The sequence below is a fragment of the Thalassophryne amazonica genome, chromosome 6, assembly GCF_902500255.1.
Source record: "Thalassophryne amazonica chromosome 6, fThaAma1.1, whole genome shotgun sequence".
Classification (NCBI taxonomy): domain Eukaryota; kingdom Metazoa; phylum Chordata; class Actinopteri; order Batrachoidiformes; family Batrachoididae; genus Thalassophryne; species Thalassophryne amazonica.
This window is the reverse complement of record NC_047108.1, coordinates 76,768,354-76,788,843: the sequence shown is the minus strand read 5'-3', so window position 1 is coordinate 76,788,843 and position 20,490 is coordinate 76,768,354. Positions and strand designations below refer to the sequence as shown.

The 20,490-nt window shown below is 40.8% G+C and overlaps 1 protein-coding gene across 1 annotated transcript in view; it reads right to left on the bottom strand.

The window, feature by feature from the left end:
* cacna2d3a (calcium channel, voltage-dependent, alpha 2/delta subunit 3a) overlaps window positions 1-20,490 on the bottom strand; it is a 629,699-nt gene that overhangs the window by 276,908 nt on the left and 332,301 nt on the right. The window contains exon 6 of the mRNA XM_034172543.1: window positions 1,205-1,336. Within this exon, the coding sequence (XP_034028434.1) occupies window positions 1,205-1,336 (132 nt within the window). The remainder of the gene's footprint in view (window positions 1-1,204; window positions 1,337-20,490) is intronic.

The window sequence follows — 20,490 nt, the reverse complement described above, 5'->3', positions numbered from 1 at the left end:
TCATCACAACAGTACAGCAGAGCAAATGCAATACCGCCCCTGCTGCGCAGATTCTCCGGCCAATCTCATGCCCCACTGTCCCCTCACTCGTGAACAAGACCCCAAGGTACTTGAACTACTTCACTTGGGGCAAGACCATATTCCTTGTCCGGAGTAGGCAATCCTTCGGTTTTCTGCTGAGAACCATGGCCTCAGATTTAGAGATGCTGATCCTCATCCCAGCTGCTTCACACTCGGCTGTGAACCGATCCAGTGAGCGTTGGAGGTCACAGGCTCATGAAGCCAACAGGACCACATCATCTGCAAAAAGCACTGATGAGACCCCAAGCCCACCAAACTGGAAACCCTCCTCCCCCCGACTATGCCTAGATATCCTCTCCATGGATATCACAAACAGGATTGGTGACAAGGTGAAGCACTGGCGGATTGGTTTAATGCTGTTGCCCGTGTGGAGCCTGATCAGAGTGTCACAAATGCATTTCTCCCGTCATGAATGTACTGAGATTACCCATAATGCACTGGACACAGCATGTCCACACTAAAACCTTTAAAATTAGTGCATTACTTTAAAACTAAAACATATCTGATATTTTCACTTCATAAAACTTCAGAAGTGACATTAATTTAAATAACTTGTCCGAAATTAGTTTGGTTAAAATTTTAACCATAAGTTAAAACTGTATGCCTCTGGATGACTTGGGTGATACTGCAAACTCACTAGTATGGGGTTGAAATAAATGAGTTTTTCTTTCTTTTCTGGGAGCAGTTCTCCTTTATCTGCAGAGGATAGAGCAGTTTCTCCAGAAACTAGCTCTCGTCTGTTTGCAGAGAATAGAACTATCCATTTACTACGCTGAAATCTTTGATGTCACTTCATAAATGTTGGTGGTCTAAAAATTATCGAACCAAAATTTATCGGAAAATAATTAGTCCACTGAAAATCAAAATTCAAAATCAATCAAAATTATCTGAAAAGCTAATCCGATAATGAAAACATTAGCTTTGATAATTAGCAGTTAGCGGATTAGCAGAATTGTGCCCACCACTGCTGCTGGCCTCCAGTCTCTACAACTGTCAGTCACTAAGGGCTGCTCTATGTTGATAATTTTGATTTAGAAAGAAAACAGCTTAATTACAAAGACACAAAACGTCCATCCAGGGTGTGCCCAACCACTCCAGCGCATCCACACAAATACACACTTACCTGGATACTGCCGGAAAAAGCCTTTGGCACTGCCGAAGTACTGCCATATGAGTGACGGGTCTCTTTCAAAGTTATCCACAAACACTTTGTTCAAGGCCTCAGACCAGTATACGCTGTTGACAATCGCAGAGTCTAAAAATTAAACGGAGAAGGAAAGAGAGACAAAGACACAAACAGGTCAGAGATTTTTGCCTCAGGTCATTGACCACTGGTAACATAATGAAAATCCAGGCTGCATTTAGGGTGCTCTGCTTTTTGAAGGATCAATGCTTTCAAGAATCTGAGCCATACTGAGAATTCTGCAGAGTTAATCCTCCAACATGAACTGGATATATGCACACTCTATCCTGCAAGCAATTGTACTTCAGTTTGCAGCATGCATTCTGTTGTGGTTTATGAAGATCAGTTTTTAGATTTAACATATTCTCATGATGTGGTGGTGACTTACTGAGATCCAGTTTAGTGTAGAATATCTTGTCATGTCTTTTTTTTTTTTTTTTTTTTTTATAAATGCAGACTTTGGAACAAACTTGGAGACAATTTCAAAATGTGCCAGAGCAGTCGTTTGAGTCTGCGTCACTAATTTGTAGAACTGATGAAGAGATTTGGCACCATCTCCCAAGCACATGTTCAATTTATTGTTTAATTCCGATTTAGCTTCCATTTCAAATTTGCCCAGGTCGTAGGCAAATTTTGTTTTTATTCCTAAATTCTTGAAAAATGTGTTGTTCTGATCCTTTTGACTTTTCCCGTTTTCTCCAGGGGCACCACAGCAGACCCAGCACAGAACCTCATTGGGATTTGGCACAAGTATTGCACCGGATGCCCTCTCTGATGCAACTCCAGTTTTTCCTGGAGAAATACACACAGCTCGTGGTCTTCTGGCGAGGTCTCCCATCCATGGGATCTGATAGGATCAGCCTTACACAAAGCAGACTGGCTGCTTTCTTGTGAAATATATGTTACACAAACAAATGTAACTTATTCTCTGGTGTAACTTATATATGATCCCCCACCCCCATAACATATAGTCCGGAAAATACAATATACTTGAGTTTTAACTACAGTTGTTTTCAATTTTTGGCCAATTTTTTCAATTTTTTCTATAACTTAACTGATGCTTGCGAAACCAGGCACCATCACTAACCATACAGCAGGTAGCAGCACATAGGCAAAACCAAGTTGCTCAGTCTGGTTAATCAAGTTTACCAGATGCAATAGGGTTAGTCATGATATGTTCTTTTATTTTGTGAATTACAATATGATAACATTGTAATTTTCAGTTAATGTCTACAACAAGCTGGCTGGGGTGGACTCACTCATTCACCCACTCATCTACAGTTTTGCTATCCATATCCTACAGGCACAGCAGGGAACAGGTTCATTTGTTGTTTTTCTTTTTGTTTGTTGTTTTTGTATTGATCTGATTCATCCCGCGATCCGAACCTGGAAAAGCGGTTGAAGATGAGATGCGATCTGCTTCATAAAAATTCTCCAATATTTTATTGGTTTATCTTAGAGACTTACAAGATGATACAACTGTGTTCTGTAGCGGTGAAAATCTTGAACAGCTTCTGGACATAGTGGAGAAAGAACTGGAAAAATTTAAGGTTTGGTTTGACGCTAATAAGTTGTCACTCAACCTTGGGAAAACTAAATGTATTATATTTGGAAATAAACAGGCACCCAAATGTAAAAATTTAACTATAAACAATAAGGAAATTGAGTTAGTAACAGAGAATAAATTTTTAGGTGTTACAATTGATAATAAACTTAGCTGGAAACCACATATAAATTATGTGAAATCAAAATTGTCAAAAACTATAGCCATTTTGTATAAAGCCAAAGACCTACTGCCCGCAAGAAGGGTTTACTTACTTTATATCATTCTCTGATGGTACCATATATGACATATTGTGTTGAGTCATGGGGAAACACTTACAAATCAAATACCAATCCAATATTCCTTTTGCAAAAATGAGCCATACGAATCATCTGCAATAAACAATATTGTGAACCAACTCATTCTCTATTTGTGTCTTTAAATTTATTAAAATTCATAGATTTGGTCGATTACATTACAATTCAAACCTTTATTTCGAGCGAAAAACCAAGCCTTACCGAGACATGTCCAGAGTCTGTTCCGATTGAGGGAATCCAGATATAGTTTAAGAGGTTGTGCAATTTTTATGAAACCACCAGTAAGAACAAATGTAAGGGTTTTTGTGTGTCTGTGGTTGGGGTGAGGAAATGGAACAAATGTTCAACAGAGGTTAGAATGAGTAGTACCTTAGTAAGATTTAAGAAACTACTCAAAAAGAACATCATGTCTATCATAAAGAGGCAAATATAATTTGATTTATATGGAATGTTCAATTTATAAGTGGGACTTATTGTATATTTGAATGTGTGGGTATGTATATGCGTATGTAGATATACGAGGGCTGTCAATAAAGTATAGGTCCTTTTTATTTTTTTCAAAAACTATATGGATTTCATTCATATGTTTTTACGTCAGACATGCTTGAACCCTCGTGCGCATGCGTGAGTTTTTCCACGCCTGTCGGCGACGTCATTCGCCTGTGAGCACTCCTTGTGGAGGAGTCGTCCAGCCCCTCGTCGGAATTCCTTTGTCTGAGAAGTTGCTGAGAGACTGGCGCTTTGTTTGATCAAATTTTTTCTAAACCTGTGAGACACATCGAAGTGGACACGGTTCGAAAAATTAAGCTGGTTTTCAGTGAAAATTTTAACGGCTGATGAGAGATTTTGAGGTGATTCTGTCGCTTTAAGGACTTCCCACGGTGCGAGACGTCGCTCAGCGCTCTCAGCCGCCGTCGTCAGCCTGTTCAGCTGAAAACCTCCACATTTCAGGCTCTATTGATCCAGGGACGTCGTGAGAGAACAGAGAAGTTTCAGAAGACGTCGGTTTCAGCATTTTATCCGGATATTCCACTGTTAAAGGAGATTTTTTTAATGAAGACCGTGCGGACGGGTCAGCACGTCGGGACGCAGCCGACGCGGTGCGGCGGCACAGGAAAAACACCTCCGTGTTGATAACCAGTTGTAAAATCCAGGCGGCTTTTGATGGCTTTCAGTGGAGTGAGTATATGAGAATTGTTAACAGCAGGACATGTTCCAACTTGTCCTTAAGGCTTCCAACGGAGGTGTTTTCTTGTGGCGGAGCGTCGCGGGCGGCTGCGTCCCGACGCGCGGACCCGTCCGCACGTCTTTCATTAAAAAAATCTCCTTTAACAGTGGAATATCCGGATAAAATGCTGAAACCGACTTCTTCTGAAACTTCTCTGTTCTCTCACGACGTCCTGGATCAATAGAGCCTGAAATGTGGAGGTTTCAGCTTGAACAGGCTGACGACGGCGCCTAAGAGCGCTGAGCGACGTCCTCGCACCGTGGGAAGTCCTTAAAGCGACAGAATCACCTCAAATCTCTCATCAGCCGTTGAAATTTTCACTGAAAACCAGCTTAATTTTCTAACCGTGTCCACTTCGATGTGTCTCCCTCACAGGTTTAGAAAAAATTTTGATCAAACAAAGCACCAGTCTCTCAGCAACTTCTCAGACAAAGGAATTCCGATGAGGGGCTGGACGACTCCTCCCACAAGGAGTGCTCACAGGCGAATGACGTCACCAACAGGCTTGGAAAAACTCACGCATGCGCACGAGGGTTCAAGCATGTCTGACGTAAAAACATATGAATGAAACCCACATAGTTTTGAAAAAAATAAAAAGGACCTATACTTATTGACAGACCTCGTATAGATATGGTAGGTGTATATGTATATAAGTGACTGTGTATATGTATATATATATTTATGTTTGTAAAGTATATACGTATGTATATAGGTATATGGCACAGCCCAAGCAGAGGGTCACCCCCAAGAGCCTGGTCTGCTTGAGGTTTCTTCCTTATAGGGAGTTTTTCCTCACCACAGTTGCCTAGTGCTTGCTCTGGGGGTTGGTAAGGTTAGTCCTTACTGGCGTAAAGTGTCTTGATTCGACTTTCTTGTGATCTGGTACTATATAAATATAATTATAAGTGAATAGTATATTGATGTGTATGTCTGTGTGTCGACATGTAGTAGTGAATTTGTATTTATGTAAATATGACTGATTAGAATTGTTGGACTTGTACTAGCAGGGGTGGGCGCTAATAAGCTTTGCTTCAGCCCACACCCTTTCCGACTCACTAGTTTTGTCTGTTTGTTTGTGGAATTGTTCATTTTTTTCTATTTGAATATTTTGTGTGCCGAATAAAAAACTTTGTCACTTGTCACTTTGTCAGATATACATGAACAATTTTTGTAACGGCTTCATTTTTACAATTCAAAAAGTTAGTGAAAGCACATTCTTCAATTGTTGCTTCTCTCCATTTTCAGTCTAAGGCAGGTGTGAATGATTCTGCTGAGCAAGAAAGCATCAGCCAACACACAATCAAGCATATTTATCATTGTTTACTACGACAAATTTGGAAGTGCTTGATTCATAAAGGGGATGGGAAAGAAGACGCAGAAAGTGATGAACAGACAAGTAAACAAAACAAACAGTAAGACGGCACACAAAAGCCTTCACGAGTAATGAAGAAAAGCCTGGAAGACAGGCAAGAGACAGGTATAAAAGGACCGACTCAGACAGACGGACGCACCTAATGGACACAGAAAGAGGGAAGCAGATAACAGATTTCCCATTATACTTTATGCTGGCAGCATTATCCTGCTGTCAACACAGTCATGCCAATAAGCCATGATTGAATTAGCCTTCTGGAAGTTGGCGCACAAAACCCCTCTCTTGATAGTAAACAGCCATCCACCTCTGTGGTGTGGAGCCTGGATTTGATCCAGGCTCCATTTTCACAACAATGCAGTCACTTCTGGAGAAGTTTAAGTGTCTATTAAGATCTGAACTTGTGGTGATGAGGAAGCGCGCACAGACTCCACAATCTCCCTAAGCAGTCATTTAAATTCATCTCGGCTAATACCCTCCTTAATTCAATCTGATCAAAGGCGCGCTCATGATTTATAGCCACACATACATTGTGGGATTAAAAGTTCAAGTGTGTCAAGTTACCATTACACCAATCTGGCCAGTCTAAACTGGAATCATATTTATATTATTTGCTTAAGTACGATTATTAGGGGGGAGGGTTTCAATGAAGTAGGAAAGTAGGCATGTGCAGGCGATACGCGATCATACTTTAAGTACAAAGGGATAGCATTGACCTGCCAAGTACACTGCCCCACTGCATCCATTCACGTTTCTGTCATCTAACATGATAATGCACAATTGTGCAGGCTGTGTTTTGGGTGCAACACAGCTTAGGAAGGACGCATGTTTGCTTTGTCGCATTCCACCTGTGATTAATCTCCAGAGTCAGGCAGCTCTGCACTGTCATGGATTAGCTTGCAATTTATCACAACTCTCCACACATTTATGAAGTGCACAGGTTTACCAACAGAAGCACGAAAAAACAAGCTTGCACCACAAAAACTGGAGTGTTAAATGTCAGTCAAATAATGCAAAGCTGAGTTTAATCTTTAAAGCTACAGTGTTCAGGATTTAGGTGTGTTTCTGAGCAGAAATGGAAGGTAGCATTCAGAGCAATCTGCTCATTAGTGCATAACTATCCAAAATAACAATCAATGTATTCTCAAAAGGTTCATATCTACACTGGAGCAGGCTCATTCACAGAGGCTGCCATGTTGCAGAGACATGTTGATACTGTTGCCCAAAACACTATCTAGTGGTTGCTCGAGCAGGCTATCAAGTTTGAAAACCTTAATTTTTGCAAAATGGGGATCGTACTTTTTCTTATCACAGTATCCAGGATAATGAAGTGCAATTCCTGGGTACAACCTGATTGCCAAGAAAGACAGGTCAGGACATGGTGATGGCCAGTGGTGGGCACAGTTCTGATAATCCGATAACAGATAATTATCGAAGATAATGTTTGCATTATAGGATATCCTTTAGATAACTTTAAAAACCATTATCGGACTAATTACCTTCCGATACATTTTTGTCCAATAACTTTTAGACCGATACATAGTAAACAAAGCTGAACAGTGGCAAACATTTTTAAAAATTAACATCAGTTAATTACCTACCTGTTAAAAGTTTCGTAAAGATGTATAGTCCAACCCTCTGCAAACAGAAGAGAGCTGCTTCCAGGAGAAACCACTCTATCCTCTGCAAACAAAGGAGAACTGGTCACAAAAAATAAAAAAATCATTTCCTTTAACACCATGCTGATATGCTGGCAATACCACCCAAGTCATCCAGAGGCATTACATTTTTAACTTATGGTTCAAATTTTAACCAAACTAATTTTGGACAAGTTATTTAAATTACTGTCATGTCTGAAGTTTATAAAGTGAAAATATCAGATATATGTTTTAGTTTTAAAGTAATGTGCTAATTTTTAAGGTTTAGTGAGCACATGCTGTGCCCAGTAGTGCATTATGGGTAGGATGATGTAATCTTGACAGGACAATTGCATTTCAGACATTCTGTTCAGGCTCCACGGACAACAGCATTAAACTCTAGTGCCTAAAAACTCTCGTGAATATGTGCCCAGTAGTGCATTATGGGTAGGCTAGGGTAATCAGTACGTTCACAACAGGACAAATGCATTTCAGACACTGTTCAGGCTCCACCGACAACAGCATTAAACTCTAGTGCCTAAAACTCTATATATTTTCTGGGTTTATAGATGTTGTTATGTATTTGCGTTTGTTAAATTCCACGCATCTTAAATGTAGCAGACACAGATTACCTGGAATTTTGTTTTGGCAAGTTTTCAAGGCCTCTACTGCCATCTACTGGCCAGTAGTGTTCATGGCAGTTCATGGCAGTATTCGGCCTGAAGCTGAGCAGACACTGTATGATATTTTTAATCACTGTACTCTCAGTTCAAACTGTACCACAAAAGTTCAGAGCGCATGATTTATGTTGTCACACACATTGTACGTTCAAAAACCACACGTCGAACTTGTGTTTCCAGATACCCTCACAACAGCCGACCAGAATAATAACAGGTTTGATTTTCATTCGACCATACAATCGGCTATCAGGAGGTGGTCGTGAGATGTTAAACGCAGCTTGTTACTCCATGTACACTACACGATGCGGGACGCATGATTAACATGAAACTCGGTCCAAAAAATTCTCACACAAATGAAAAATCATCTGATAAAGGGCCAAAACTCGCACAGTGTAAAGCCAACATTTATGTGTCAAGACAATATTGAGTGCACATTTTATAACATCATAAAACGTGTGCACAGCACTAATAAAATGAGCGCACATTATCTCCACATGCAAAACATTTTGCGATGACACTTCCAGGGCTCTGTAAAAATGCCTGTTTTTTACTAATAAAAAATATTTTACAAAGCACAGTTATCTGTAAACACCAACACCGACACATGTCACATTAACGTGTTGGTTTACATAATGAATGACTGAACCAATCAGTGTTTAGCAGAGGCACTTTTACAAGAATCCTTTTGCGATCTGTCCTGTTGTTACAAAACCTCAGAATTAGTGTATATTCAACATTAAAAGATATGTTATATTTTAACTTTGTACAAATGACCTAATTGACATTAATGGAGTTATTCTATCAGTAGTCACACCAAACCATAAGTCAGCATGACTTTATTTTCCAAGACCTCTGCCTGACCGGAGTTGTTGTGATTGGTAGTGAGCTGGCTTCATGGGCTCTCAGCTTGCTTCTGTGGTGGAAGCTGTGTAGTAAACAAGAGCTTCCAGCAGGGGGCAGAATGTTCAAACATAGAAGTGTGGGCTCATTGTTTGAGTCTGTTGTTGCTTTTGATGCTTCAAAAGCGATTGTGGTGTTAAAACTCAAATTCAGCTTGTTAGTAGTTGCAAATGTACCAGAGACAATACTGGAATTTATCTGTTATTGGTTATCTGTAACTTCCGATACATTTTTGGGTGGTTTATCTTTATCAAAGATAACTTTTCAGTTATCTGATTATCTGTTATCGAAGTTAATTTTTTGGTTATCTGTGCCCACCACTGGTGATGCCGTACTCTTCTTTGATATGCTCTCGGTGTTCCTCGATATTGCCTGGATCTGGATGTTCCCAACTTGGAATGGGTATGGATTGAATTGCACATCAAATGTACAACCCCTGGCAAAAATTATGAATCACCGGCCTCAGAGGATGTTCATTCAGTTGTTTAATTTTTGTAGAAAAAAAGCAGATCACAGACATGACACAAAACTAAAGTCATTTCAAATGGCAACTTTCTGGCTTTAAGAAACACTATAAGAAATCAGGAAAAAAAAAATAGTGGCAGTCAGTAATGGTTACTTTTTTAGACCAAGCAGAGGGAAAAAAATATGGACTCACTCAATTCTGAGGAAAAAATGATGGAATCATGAAAAACAAAAGAACGCTCCAACACATCACTAGTATTTTGTTGCACCACCTCTGGCTTTTATAACAGCTTGCAGTCTCTGAGGCATGGACTTAATGAGTGACAAACAGTACTCTTCAACAATCTGGCTCCAACTTTCTCTGATTGCTGTTGCCAGATCGGCTTTGCAGGTTGGAGCCTTGTCATGGACCATTTTCTTCAACTTCCACCAAAGATTTTCAATTGGATTAAGCTCCGGACTACTTGCAGGCCATGACATTGATCCTATGTGTCTTTTTGCAAGGAATGTTTTCACAGTTTTTGCTCTATGGCAAGATGCATTATCATCTTGAAAAATGATTTCATCATCCTCAAACATCCTTTCAATTGATGGGATAAGAAAAGTGTCCAAAAATATCAACGTAAACTTGTGCATTTATTGATGATGTAATGACAGCCATCTCCCCAGTGCCTTTACCTGACATGCAGCCCCATATCATCAATGACTGTGGAAATTTACATGTTCTCTTCAGGCAGTCATCTTTATAAATCTCATTAGAACAGCACCAAACAAAAGTTCCAGCATCATCACCTTGCCCAATGCAGATTTGAGATTCATCACTGAATATGACTTTCATCCAGTCATCCACAGTCCATGATTGCTTTTCCTTAGCCCATTGTAACCTTGTTTTTTTCTGTTTATGTGTTAATGATGGCTTTTGTTTAGCTTTTCTGTATGTAAATCTCATTTCCTTTAGGCGGTTTCTTACAGTTCGGTCACAGACATTGACTCCAGTTTCCTCCCATTCGTTCCTCATTTGTTTTGTTGTGCATTTTCGATTTTTGAGACATATTGCTTTAAGTTTTCTGTCTTGACGCTTTGATGTCTTCCTTGGTCTACCAGTATGTTTGCCTTTAACAACCTTCCCATGTTGTTTGTATTTGGTCCAGAGTTTAGACACAACTGACTGAACAACCAACATCTTTTGCAATATTGCGTGATGATTTACCCTCTTTTAAGAGTTTGATAATCCTCTCCTTTGTTTCAATTGACATCTCTCGTGTTGGAGCCATGATTCATGTCAGTCCACTTGGTGCAACAGCTTTCCAAGGAGTCCATATTTTTTTCCCTCTGCTTGGTCTAAAAAAGTAACCGTTACTGACTGCCACAATTTTTTTTCTTGATTTCTTATAGTGTTTCTTAAAACCAGAAAGTTGCCATTTGAAATGACTTTAGTTTTGTGTCATGTCTAGGATCTGCTTTTTTTCTACAAAATTAAAGAACTGAATGAACATCCTCCGAGGCCGGTGATTCCATAATTTTTGCCAGGGGTTGTATTAGGTCGATACTGGTGTCAATATTCTGCAGGCCACTGGGTCAACCCAACAGGAGCTTCTTCAGTGTCACAGTAGACACCCTAATGAAGCCAATCACTGAAAATGTTGAAATTTACATCATGGGTGATGTTAACTTTGAAACTCTTAAATGCAAAGCCAAGACCTGCAAAAAGCTTTCCATATCAGCAGACTATGGATGACTGCAGCTCTTAAATGAATGTCCCAGAGTTACAGCCACTACAGCAACCATCACTGACCACATACTATATGTGTATTTGTGAATGAAACTTTGACTGAATCTGGTGTCCTTCCACTTGGAGTCTCAGAACACAATCTGATCTATCACACAAGAAAGTCGAATGCATCCAAATCAGTTCAATTCACAGGCATTCCTAAATGATTTGCAGTGTGTCTTATGGTTCTTATTTCGGTGGTGTTAAATAGTAGACGATGCATTTTCTCTTTCCACTAACAGACAATGTACAATGCACCTGGAAAGTATTCACAGCACATCTTAACTCAACTTTATAAAACATTTTTGAACAGCCAAAACAATGTGCTGTACATAAAGGTCATAAGAACAAAGCAACCCAACAGCAATAAAAACTGCAACAAATGCAAAACAACTAAAAGAGAGCAAATCTCATATTGTGTTAAAAGCGACTAAAAGTGGGTCATGTTTTCCACATTTTGTTGTTACAGCCTTCTTTTTTTCCTCAAAATTCTACACACAATAACCCATAATGACAAAGTGACAACTTTTTCCCTTACATTTTTGCAAATTTATTTAAAAAAAGAAAAAGAAATCACATGCACATAAGTATTTGCAACCTTTGCCATGAAGCTCAAAATTGAGCTCAGGTGCATCGCGTTTCCACTGATCATCCTTGAGATGTTTCTACAGCTTAATTGGAGTCCACCTAGTGTAAATTCAGTTGATTGAACATGATTTGAAAAGACACACACCTCTCTATATATAAGGTCCCACAGTTGACAGTGCATGTCAGAGCACAAACCAAGCATGAAGTCAAAGGAATTGTCTGTAGACCTCTGAGACAGGATTATCTAAAGGCACAAATCTGGGGAAGGGCACAGAACCATTTCTGCTGCTTTGAAGGTTCCAATGAGGACAGTGGCTTCCATCATCTGTAAATGGAAGAAGTTCAGATCCACCAGGACTCTTCCTAGAGCTGGCCACCCGTCTAAACTGAACAAACTTAGACAGGGAGATGACCAAGAACCCAGTGTCACTCTGTCAGATCTCCAACGTTCCTCTGTGGAGAGAGGAGAACCTTCCAAAACCTTCCTCTTTGGCATGAATGCCAGGTGTCATGTTTGGAGGAAACCAGGCACCATCCCTAAGCACAATGACCCTAAGCACACAGCCAAGATATCAAAGGAGTGGCTTCAGGACAACTCTGTGAATGTCCTTGAGTGACCCAGCCAGAGCCCAGACCTGAATCTTATTGAATATCTCTGGAGAGATCTGAAAATGGCTGTGCAGCAACACTCCCCATCCAAACTGATCGAACTTGAGAGGTGCTGCAAAGAAGAATGGGCAAAATTGTCCAAAAATAGGTGCACCAAGCTTGTGGCATCATATTTAAGAAGACTTGAGGCTTTAATTGCTGCCAAAGGTGCATCAACAACGTATTGAGCAAAGGCTGTGAATACCTATGTACATGGAATTTCTTAGTTTTGTATGTTTTTCCTGATGCACTGCAGATACATGTCTCACAAGCCACTTGTTGATGGACTATAGTTTCATTTAGATGTGAAAATAAAACATTAGCATGTTACAATGTGAGGAAGACTGCACTGACAAACATGTTGGCTGATTTTGACAAGATAAATAAAAGTATCAAAAGTGCTCGTTTGCTTTCATCCCACCATCCATTGACTTTCATCCTCTAATCCTCTCATCCTTTTCCACCCAACTCTCTCTTTCTCTCCTGCCATCCCCTCTTTGCCCTCTTCAGGCTTCACTCCTGCCATTTCTTGCCCCTCTCTTTCATCAAGCCCATTTAGTGTCTGCACCCTGCTCTTGGCCCTGCATGTATCTGCATAGTAATAGGCTGTTAATTAGCTACTCAGTATGGCTGAGTGAAGGTGGGTATAATGGAGATGTTTGGGAGAGAGAGCTCACCTGGGAAGACTTGAGGCTGTAATTGCTGCCAGAGGTGCATCAACGAAGTATTGAGCAAACAGTGTGAATACTTATGTAAAAGGTCTGTTAGAAAAGTAACGGACCTTTTTATTTGCGTGGCTTTCCATGACAAAATCTCTTGTTAAAAGTGAAATCTGCCAGAAAATGGCTGATGTCCAGCTCTTGTGATAACCAGAGAAATTGCACACGACGGTCCCAGATCCATACAGCTATCCGTTTAGAAATGAAATGTGTTGGGAAGGTGTCGTAGCACGGACCCACAACAGGGGGCGCAAATGAACGGACAATGAATAAGCCAAAAAGGTAACAATTTAATGTTGTGACAATACACAACGAAACGTACAGTAATTTGCACAGTCAATTTAACACCAGGTGACGTGTGGGCAGGCTCGAAGATAGAAGACCCCCGACGAGAGAGAAGCCGCGTCCCACACGGCCTCCACCACCAACGGTCTGAAGAACACCGGAGCCGCCAAGTCCCGAGTCCCCAGGTGGCCTCTGTCTTCGGCTGTCGACCCTGGTACTGCTGGCAGAAGCAGAAATATTATGGAGTGAGGTGAGTCCGCACACTCAGTAATTCTCTACGTCCAAACACAGTGAGGAGGGAGCACCTCCACCTCCAAACTAGGAACACATTAGCAGCTCCTGTAACCACTATCTGGATGGAGTGAGAGGCGAAGACGGTCGCTTCTCTCACTGACCGCCAACCCAGCTGAAAGGGCATCACAGGACAACGGCTGCAAACAGATCAGACGTAAGTCACAGTTTTAAATTCAGCAGAGAAATTACCTTGGTAGGTAGTCGATTTTCTCGGCGGGGAGGTGGAGTTGCAGTCGGCTTTTATGGTGGTGATGATGAACGGTGACCGGGTGCAGAGGATGAGTGACAGCTGTCACTTCTTATGGGTCTGGCGCCCTCTCGTGCTTGGAGCCCGCACTCCAAGCAGGGCGCCCTCTGGTGGTGGTGGGCCAGCAGTACCTCCTCTTCAGCGGCCCACACAACAGAAATGGTCGTTTCAGCCTGTCAATTGCGGCTTTGAGCGCGGCGCACCCTCAGCCGCTGTGGGCTGTCCTTAAAGCGGTAGTAACACTCCTTAATCTCAGTGAAGCCCATAAAATTTTCACCGAAAGCCATCTGAATTATCGAATGGTTTCCACCTGGCTGTCTCACACGGTTCCTGAAAAATTTTAATGCAACAGAATGGCAGTCGTTCAGACATTCCCCGACAATGAAAAAACGATGAGAGGGTTGGACCAGTGCTCACTCAAAGCCTGCCCACAGGCGAATGATGTAACTGACAGGCGTGAAAAAACTCATGCATGGGCACAAAGGTTCAAGCTTGGCTGACGTAAAAACATATGAATCAAATCCATATATTTTTTGCATAAAATAAAAAGGTCCGTTACTTTTCTAACAGACCTTGTACATGTGAATTCTTAGTTTTTTTTATTTTTAATAAATTTGCAAAAAATTAAAAAAAGTTATGTTGTCATTACCAGTCGCTAGTAGTAACAGTATAAGTTACTAAGTAGTATAAGTAACAGTAGCAGCTGCTGTAGTAGTAGTAGTAGTAGTAAGAGCAGATGTGTCTTCTTGGGGCAGCTTTAGTCTCACCCTAACAGTTCTCTGAAATCCAGGATAGGTGGGAGGTGATAGCTTTGTTGGTCAAGATAAATTTTTTATTCTCTGAATCAAACCTGCACTGGTGCGGGCAATCGGCAAGTGGTCTATATTTTGAGAGGCATTTAAAGTGGTAGCAGACAAATGTGGATCTTGCCCAATGATAGTAAAGGGCAGAGAGTAAACGGCAGTGGCCTTCCATGGTTGAGTGAGGACATCAAACAGAATATTAATTAATGTGACTTAAACTTGAATTAGATCTGACAGATTAATGTACAGTGCTATATTTTAACAGCAAAGAAATATTGTAAATGAAACGTGCTAAAGAAAATATGTATGACCTAAAATCCAGTAATTTTGGGAGAGTCTGATAAATTATGGCCATCTACCAAGAATTGGTACCACCAATCAAGAGCATTATCACATCACAATTCATAGATGGAGAAGTTACCAAAAAAATATAAAACTGCTTCTACATTCAGTGCTTTTGTCAGGTTAATTGGTGCCAAATTTGCATCAAAGTTGAGTGTCAGGAGCTCCCAATCAAATTTTACAAGAGATAATGTAAATATGTGTACACCTAGATTGTCTTTCACATCTATAAACACTGGACAATGTATACCAAATTCTGTGTACACTGGATGGTTCAAAAAAGCCAGTGTTATCAATCAATAGTATTCCTACTAAGTTGTTAACAAAATAGTGCATCAGTGATATCAGAACCACTGCAACCAATATTTAACATGTCTTTAGCCTCAGGCTGTATAACAAGTGACTGGAAATGTGCTAAAATATCTGAATTGTGTAAGGACGGTGACTCTGCAGACCCATCTAACTACCAGCTGGAATGACAGTTCGTCCTGCCTATTTGCATGAAGGTGTTTGGGAAAAAAAAATAGTTCACAAACAACTCTACTAATCTGTGCAGGAACACATGATCCTAAATGTGTGTTAGTTGGATTATAGACCAATGCACTCATCTGCTACACTGTAGTATAAGTACCTCAGAACAAGCTAGGTGTACCTAATCAAGTAGCTGGTACTTGATATTCTTCCAGTATATTCAATCCTTTCACAATTCTGTCCTTTCCTGCTCTAATTTGTAACATTTTGTAGAACAGTGCCACATGGCCCAACAATAGGCTCCCTGCAGTTTCAGCCGATACATCGGAGTTATCTCTAATAGAGAGCAAAGCACAAAGATCTACAAGACTTACAAATTCTCCCTCTGTATCAGTTTCTCACTCTTCTTTTGCCCGTAAATCACTTCATAATTACTCTTCCTCTCTCTGCATGATCTACCAGTCTCTTTCCAAGCAATTTCATTCAATTTCTTTTCATTTCATTCACTCTCTTTCTCTGTCTCTCTTCTCCTACCTCACTGCAATTAATCTGTTGCTCAAAACCTTCTATCAGTCTGACTTAACCTAGGTTCTTTCTCATTTCTCTCCTCCTGCACCTCATTGCTCTCAAAATAATGTCTTTGCCTGTGGTTTTGGGTTAAGCAGACGCGACACTCACCCTGTCCACCGAGCATCCGACAATGGATTCTCTCACTGAATATGACAGTCTTAAAGCACTGCCAATTATTTAATTGCCAATTAAACAGCCATGTGGCAGGGGTAATCCAGATATGTTATGGCATTTCACTTATCCAAATTAGTGAACAATTTCAGTACAACTCACGAAGAGTCAAAACTAGGCCATGTTTGACTGGAATGATGATGGTGCAAAATAACCTTTTGTGCATAATACACCACCAATTCGAATAAAGTTGGGACGTTGTGTAAAATATAAATAAAAACAGAATCCAATGAAATACAATGCAAATACAATGAAAATTTCTTGTTTTTGTGCAAATATTTGCTCATTTTGAAATGGATGCCTGCAACACATTTCAAAAAAGCTGGGACAGTGGTTTGATTTACATTAGCAGAACTAAAACATGATTAAAGTACAGAATTGCAAGTTTTAAGGCAAGAAAAAAGACCTGATAGGTAAGTTCTGACTAACTTGCTTCTCGAAGTTATTACCTTGTGAGTGATTGGGTAAATTCAATACAAATTTATTTACAAATATAAAAAAAAAAAGACATTTCATTTACATTTCAAGAAGTATGCATTCGAGGAAGCTTTCTTGAAATTTGTAAAAAGGATCTCCCAAGAAGCTACCTTAGCTTATAAAAGGAGTCCTAAGCACAAAATATATTACAATACAATTACAACAGTAAGTATGGATGCATTAAGCACTCCCACACACACACATTCATACAGTCCCACATTATCTAGAAATAATATTGCACTTATCCCATCAACTAATCTCATACTGATTTTTGCAGTCATATTCACAAAAGTACGTCAAACACATTAGATTATTTGCGGCAGCAATTTTCTTACATTTACAGTTGTGACAGAGGCATTAAAAAAAATTAAAAATTAAAAAATAAGGTACAAAGACATTTAATTATAATACATTTAAATTTCATTGTGTGTACATTATATATACATTGTTTTGTATTATTTGTATTACTGTCAGCCACTTCACATTGTGAGTGCAGGTGACTCACTAGCCTTGAGCCTCGAAGTACTTTCAGATGCGACACAACAGAAATAAAAGTCTTGAATCCGAAACTTAAGTTTGATGTCTTTCTTTACTGGAACTTAAACTCATACAAAACAAAAGGTGAATTCTTAACTCCTATCTATATAATTATCTCTATGCGATGTGACGGTCAAAAGACTGTGATGCTTCTATGGCTCGCGGCTTCTGTTCTGACATTCTTCATGCGTCCTGACGGTTTTATATAAAATCAGCAGCCAATCAAATTGCACCACAGTATCTAGTATCTAGGTAAAACTTTATATACTAAATAAATTCTTATATTCCTAAATATGCATGCAATAATTCTTATGTTCCTAAATTAACTTAAATTCTGTAAAGTATTAATTCTAAATATAAACTCTAACTACATAAATGTACATATTCCTTAAAACATAGAAAAAATGGCTCTAACATATCCCGGCCCCTAATTGGCTAGGCTTTAGCATATCAATTATATCAACTTACACTTAAACTCAGAGCCATTACCCTTCTTTACTGCATATCTTACACAATTATCATTAAATTTCTTGTCTTTTCAGGTTTCAGGTAAGTGTAATCTTCATAAACTACAGATAAGTTCTACATAAGTAAGTATATGTCTAATCAGATAAGTCTTTCTCTTCTTTCTTCATTCTTCTCCCTGCAATAAACAAAGTCTGGTTATTGGTCTTTGGATGGTGCTGGTCTTCGTCCGGACTTCAGCACTTCTGACTACCCCTCTGGAGTCTGGCATGACCTTGGTGATTCTGCCCAGCATCCAGCAATTCCTAGCCAGGGATAGATCAGCAACAAGGACGACGTCTCCAACCTTGAAGCTTCTTTTCAATCTAAGCCATTTTTTGCCGCTCTTGCAGAAGTGGCAGATATTCCTGGTCCACCTCCTCCAGAATAAATCCGTCATATCTGGATCTGTCTCCAGCGGCGCCGCGCATAGACATAGTCTAATACACCAGGTGGCATGCTGGGCTGCGTCTTCATCAGGAGTAGATGATTTGGGGTCAACGGCTCAAGGTCATTGGGGTCATCTGTGTTGGTGGTAACTGGTCTCCCATTGATGATGCTCTCAACTTCGCACAGAAAAGTCTGTAGTCCTTCATTGTGTAGCGATTGTTGTCTCATGACAGAACGCAGAACTTTTCTCACGGTACAAATCTGACGTTCCCAATGCCGCCGTGATGAGATTGCAGCGGGCGGGTTGTACATCCACTGCACTCCCTTCTGCATCATAGCTTCATTGATGCGAGACTGGTCCAATTCTTTCAAGGATTGTCTTAACTCTCTCTCTGCGCCGACCAGATTAGTGCCGTTGTCGGAACGGATGATTGACACTTGGCCTCGTCTGGCTTGGAAACGACATAGAGCGTTAATACATGAGTCCGTGTCGGGGAGTATGCAACTTCTATATGCGCTGCTCTAACTGTCAAGCATGTGAAGAGCACTCCATAGCGTTTGACCTGGCCCGTCCTCTTTTTATCTCAAAAGGACCAAAGTAATCCATGCCTGTGTTGGTAAAAGGCGGTTTTGTCGGGTAGCAGTCGGTCTTGTGGCAAGTCTGCCATTTTCTGTTCCCCAGCCTTTGCATGCAGTCTTTTGCAGAGGTTGCACTCTGTGATCAACGGTTCTCACTGCTGCATTTGCTCTAGGTATCCAATACCGTTGTCTTAGTCTTGCCAGGACAAGATTTCTGCCGCCACATCCGGTTTGTAGGTGGATATGGTGGAGAATAAGGTAGGCTATTCTGTGTTGTTTAGACAGAAGGACAGGATGCTTGGCCTCCTCAGGCATCGCTGATCTGTTCAGACGGCCCCCTACTCTCAAAACACCATCTTGCAAGTATGGATCCAATTTGAAAATTGGGCTGTTCTTTTCACATTCTTGTTTCCTTGCTGTAGAACTTTTATTTCTTCAGCATAGGCTTGTCTCTGGCTGTATTTGATAAGCTCCATTTCTGCTCTGGATAACTCTCACTGTGAGCAATCTCTTTTCCAGGTTCTTCTACAGGTGTTCATTTGTTCTTCAACTATTGGTTTGTGTTTCACTGTGTTCCGACTCTTTCACAGCTTTCTCTAATTCTTTTCTTTTCTCACTCAGGTACTGTAGTATCTCTTTTAGGCGCAGAATCCAAGCGGTTGCCTTCTTTAGTCTGTACCAGCTGGAGTAATGCTCCACAAGCTGATTTACTGGATCTGTGTTGTCGACTAATGGATTTGTGCACGATACAGCAACTGATGTATTCATTTGTGCAACCTTGGTGAGTCCGAATGAGCTGGACTTGAAACATCTGCTCACGCTGAGTTCTGACAGCTTGTCAAGGTCTGCTAGTCACTTCTTCCATGTTCATTGTGGCTTCTCTGAGATTTCCTCATCCCAGCCTGTTTTCTCTTTGCAAAGGTTTCTCAGAATGAGCTTGATGGGTAGGAGTAGTGGTGCCAAAAAACCCATTGGGTCATACACCGAGCTAACAGCTGAAAGGATGCCTCGTCTTGTGCATGGCTTGTCAGGCAGATGAATCTTGAACTTGAAGCTATCCGAATTTGTGCACCACTGCACGCCTAACGCTCGTTCGACTGGTAGTTCGTCCTGCTGCAAGTCCAGAGCTTTAACTTCAGCTGCTCTTTCGTCGCCAGGGATGGAGCACAGCAAGGCCCTACTGTTGCTTACCCACTTGGTCAAGTGGAACCTTCTACTGGCACACAACTCTGTCAGTTCCTTCACAAGATGCACAGCTTCCTCTTCAGTGGCAACTGATTTCAAACAATCATCCACATAGAAGTTGTTAAGGACTGTCTCTGTGGCTTCTGGTGAAGTAGTTGCAACTGCATCTTGTGCCGTTCTCCTGAGCGCATACGAGCGCAACTGGAGGATGACGTGGCTCCGAACAGGTGCACACACATCCTGTACTCTTCCACTGGTTCATTCAGATTGCCGCCTGGCCACCAAAGGAAGCGCAACAGATCTGCGTCCTTCAACTGGAACCCGTACTTGGTAGAACATGGATTCGATGTCTGCCATCAGGCGACAGGCTCCTGCCTGAACCTCAGCAGCACTCCGATTAGTGTGTTTGTAAGGTCCGGCCCTTGTAGCAGTCTGTCATTCAGCAACACTTCTTGGTATGTTGCCGTGCAGTGGAATAAAACCCTCAACTTTTTCTTTTTCGGGTG